The 5,000-nt window shown below is 35.1% G+C and overlaps 1 protein-coding gene across 1 annotated transcript in view; it reads right to left on the bottom strand.

The window, feature by feature from the left end:
- Window positions 1-5,000, bottom strand: part of LOC115213265 (pregnancy zone protein) — a 148,459-nt gene that overhangs the window by 131,315 nt on the left and 12,144 nt on the right. Inside the window, exon 2 of the mRNA XM_029782199.2 lies at window positions 2,901-3,052. Within this exon, the coding sequence (XP_029638059.1) occupies window positions 2,901-3,052 (152 nt within the window). The remainder of the gene's footprint in view (window positions 1-2,900; window positions 3,053-5,000) is intronic.

Genomic DNA, 5,000 nt, shown 5'->3' with positions numbered 1-5,000 from the left:
GTCCTCGCAATCACAGCATATCTCCAAAGGTCTTGGTCTCTTGTCATTGGCCTCTGTGAGGCCCAATGTTCGAAGGTCATACTTCACCACCTCATCCCATGTCTTCCTGGGTCTACCTCTTCCACAGGTTCTTTCCACAGTTAGGGAGTGGCACTTCCTCACACAGCTATCCTCATCCATACGTAACACATGACCATACAAGTGCAGTTGTCTCTCTTGCACACCACATTTGATGCTTCTTATGCCCAACTTTTCTCTCAGGGCACTTACACTCTGTCGTGTATGCACACTGACATTACACATCCAGCAGATCATACTAGCTTCATTTCTTTAAAAACCTATGCATGTCTTCAGCAGCCATGGCCCATGTTTCACTGTCATGCAGCATAGCAGTTTGCACACATGCACCATACAGTCTACCTTGCATCCTGAGTGACAGGCCCTTAGTTGCCAGCAGAGATAGGAGCTCTCTGAATTTTTCCCACCCCCTACTTAGGTCGCCTAGGTAGCAGAGGCTATTAACTAATTTTAGTTTCTCCTCCTGACATGTGATGGAATCTGTTTTCTGTACATCTTCAGTGTTTATTGCCCCTGTGCATCTGCCACACACAAAAGCTATCATCCCAGTTAACCTTCCTTTGATATTGCTGCACCTTTTATGTGTCCATAGCTTACACCTGGTGCATCATATGGAGTTTCTACCCACACCTTTTTTACAGATTGATCAGGGCCATCTACCTGAAGAGGTTTGGGATTTGACAACCTTCCTACTTACTAAGACTGGTTTTTGCTAGATTAACCCTAAGGCCCTTTGATTCCAGACATCCTAAACTTTGTCTCTGATTCCACACCCTAAACTTTGTCTCTAGTTCTGGCTGTGAGTCGACTATTAGATCAATGTCATCAGCATAGAGGAGCTTCCATGGACAGCCTGTCTTGAATTCCTATGTTATTGCCTGGAGGACTATAATGAATAAGAGGGAGCTGAGGACTGATCCTTGGTGAACCCCTACTTCTAATCGGGATTCTTCACTATACCTGTTGCCAACCCTCACCTTACTGACAGCATCCCAATACAGGGCTTAGGTGTGAGTAGCTGAATATAGCCAGTCTGTATTAAACACGTAGAATATTTGAGCTGGATAAGGCTGGTTTAAATGCTAAAGGATCAAAACAAGAAGTTTGTATCATAGAACCAAGGACACATTCAGGCAGGTTCATTACAAAAGGCTTATTCAGCCAACTTAGAAATTATATGCTACCTTGTAGCAATAACAACATAACTCTCTCTCTCTCTCTCCTCTTTCTCTCTCTCTCGTTTTCTCTCTCTCTCTCTCTCTCTCTCCCTCTCTCTCTCTCTCACACACACACACACACACACACACACACACACACACATGAAGAGCAAAAGCTTTAATCTTCACATTCTCCCTCCATGTAGTCACTGAACTTAATCAATGAATTTCATGAACCCTCCTATGACTAGTGCCACTCTCCAATTTGTAGCTGGTGAGGCTCTCCTGTTGGAATTTCCTTCCAGACTTAAAATCTCAAACTCTCACCATTGTGTATAAAAATACACAAATCTTAAAAATTAACATTTTCGTTATTGCTTGGCTCCAAGTCAACCCTGATTAACCCCTTAATGGATTATCTCGAGTTTACTCATGCATCGTAAAGGTATCTTTCTAAAACCAGACGAGTATACTCGGTCAAAATTAACTTTTAATTTTAGCACTCAAACGAGTTTATTTGTTTTGTGTCGTTTCATTTTTGAGCAATCACAAATTTACTCGCAGAGTTTTAAAAAAATAAGTATTTTTTCATTTGATGGATTTGGCTATTTGGAATGCTTATGTTTAGTATAAAGCATCTTTGGAATCTTCAGCTTCTGCTATGAAACTGCTGAAATTTAGAATGCAAGTAATCACCAAGATTATTGAAAAATATAGGCCCTTATTGCCTCCCACGAAACCAGGAAGACCATAATCGATCCCACATCCAAGAAGATTTGCCCCAGCTGGTCACTTTCCCATGGAAATACCACCAAGTGATAAGAAAAAGAACCCTACAAGACAGTGTGCAAAATGCGCAGAGAAGATAGATGCTAAAGGAAAAAAGATTCAAAGAGAAAGAAGATACATGTATGTCTGTAAGATAACTTTGTGTGTAACTTCTTGTTTTAAAAGTTATTCTAAATAAACTGTCTATCTCATTTTTAAAAAATTTACCTTTGATTTAAAAGCAATACATCTTATAAAAAATCGAAGATAGTTAAGTTATATGTATTTTTTCAATGTCCAAGTTAACTTGTTTAAATCCAAATGAGTAAAAGTACATTTTAATTTCTATAATAAAAAATAAAAGAAACAAGATAAAAAAAACTTTTTTTTGTAATTAACACAGTGTATATAATTAAAAAAGGAAATAAAAAAATATGCTCTGAAATGAAACGCCATGTCAAAATAATTGATCCGTTAAGGGATTAAGTATCCCAGCCATGATCATCTCAGTTTTTTTCATACATAATGTATATTGAGTACATCATTCAATGTGTTCTTCTTCATTCAAGACGGTAGGGTATGATCCCAGAAAGATTTGGCTTCTATTTCTAACAAGTCAAACAAACACAAAAACTTCCTCATTATCGGTCTTTCTGCTCTCCTATGCAGGTGAGCTGAAAACGTTGTTCTGGGAATATATGAGTGTTGTGCACCTTTGAAAATGTGAAACACTCTATTCTGAATGACTTGTAAGCTGTTGTCTTTGTTGTTTAGCCCCAGCTCTGACATGATCAAGGTCTGTGTATGATAAATGACAAAAGATACTAACACACAAGCACAGAATAAGGCTGGGATAGAAAAAGAGGTGAAACAAGTTCACCTCAATATATTACATACCATTTGGGTACTCTTCTTTTGTAGAGAAAAGTGTCATAGATGAAGTTGTCAGATTAACTTCCACACTAGCTGATGTCATATCCCGGAAATGTAAACATGCCCAGCTCCTTTCATTTGCTGTCATAATCCAAGGAAAACTCATAAAGTAGCCACTGAAATATAAGTATGAAACATTACAGTTAGCAAAATTAAAACATTTAACTGAAGCTTGTTACATTACTTGGGCTTTGCATCAAATTAATTTCTGTTATTATTTCTCATACATACATACATATATATAAATATAGAGAGAGAGAGAGAACAAAGTGTACGTATGCCGCTATATATATATATATATATTATATATATATATATATATATATATATATATATATATATAATATATATATATATACATATATATATATATATAAAATACAAAATGGGACAAGAAAGCAAAACATCCGGCTGATAAACAAAGATAATGTACACTTCACATTAATGTATGTTTCGCATTAATGTATGTCCCATTTAAACATGTTTCACGTAAATGCTATCAACTAAGATGTCAGTTGTTTGTAATGCTAACTGTCAACATCTCCCATCTACCACCCAACAGTAGAGAGACAGAAGAAAGGTTCTGGTGTAAATTCTCTTTAATATTTAGTTCCACACTTCCATGTTTTCATTTCAAGTCCTGCAGTGATTGACTTGGCTTTTTATCACTCATATTCTCTTTATTTGTTTCAGTCATTTGACTGCAGCCATGCTGGAGCACTGCCTTTAGTCGAGCAAATCGACCTCAGGACTTATTCACACCAGCATCAGTTGTCAAGTGATATTCAAGGGACAAACACAGACACACAAACACACACACACACATATAAGTATGAAACATTACAGTTAGCAAAATTAAAACATTTAACTGAAGCTTGTTACATTACTTGGGCTTTGCATCAAATTAATTTCTGTTATTATTTCTCATACATACATACATATATATATATAGAGAGAGAGAGAGAGAACAAAGTGTACGTATGCCGCTATATATATATATATATATATATTATAATATATATATATATATATATATACATATATATATATATAAAATACAAAATGGGACAAGAAAGCAAAACATCCGGACAACTAGGTGATACAAAAAGGGACAACAAAACATCCAGATAGACGATACAAAAAAACAAGGACGGGTCATTCAAAGTTTTCTATCCTCAGTCAAGAACCGGATCATCCTCACAATTTCAGCTGATTAATCTTGAGATTGCTCCAATCTAGCCAGCCCCAAGGAAAAACTAAGCTAAGAGCATTAGATTCCTTGGAAGAAAGCATCAAGTGTATATGAAAACAAGGACGGAAAAACAGACGATATTACACAAATATAAATATAAAATACAATAAAAATAATAATAATAATAGGACATAACAACAGGTGTCTTTCGACTGGGGATAAATTGAATTCAGCTGGCGTGTATGGAAATGAAGCCTTATGCAGAGATACAAAAAGGATGATCCAGTTCTTGACTGAGGATAGAAAGCTTCAAATGACCTTGTTTTTTTGTAGTTGTCCGGATGTTTTGCTTTCTTGTCCCATTTTGTATTTTATATATATATATATATGTATATCTATATATATCTATATATATGTATGTATGTATATCTATATATATCTATATATATATATATACATATATATGTATACATACACATATGTATACATATATATATATACATATAGACACACACATACACACACACACACGTGCGCGCGCACACACACACCACATATATCAGATTAAAGAGGGTTTAGAAATCCGAGCAGTTTCCTTAGTTGGTATTCCTGCAAATGCCAGACAACAGAGTGTATATATATGCATGTGTGTATGTGTTTATCATCATCATCTCCATTCTTGTATATATATATATAAAGTTATAAATGATGAGAGAAATAGTATGATAAAATTTATTTAACCATCAGCAAATTCTTATATCACAACAAGTGTTTCATAACTTAAAGCATGCAAAGATATTTTATTTTATTATATTTTACTTACAAGTCTGTATTAATATAAACAATCTTTTAAATCCATGCAGATTCAGATT

The sequence above is a fragment of the Octopus sinensis genome, linkage group LG6 (assembly GCF_006345805.1).
Source record: "Octopus sinensis linkage group LG6, ASM634580v1, whole genome shotgun sequence".
Classification (NCBI taxonomy): Eukaryota; Metazoa; Mollusca; class Cephalopoda; order Octopoda; family Octopodidae; genus Octopus; species Octopus sinensis.
The sequence above is the reverse complement of the archived record's forward strand: the minus strand, read 5'-3'. Positions and strand labels throughout refer to the sequence as shown.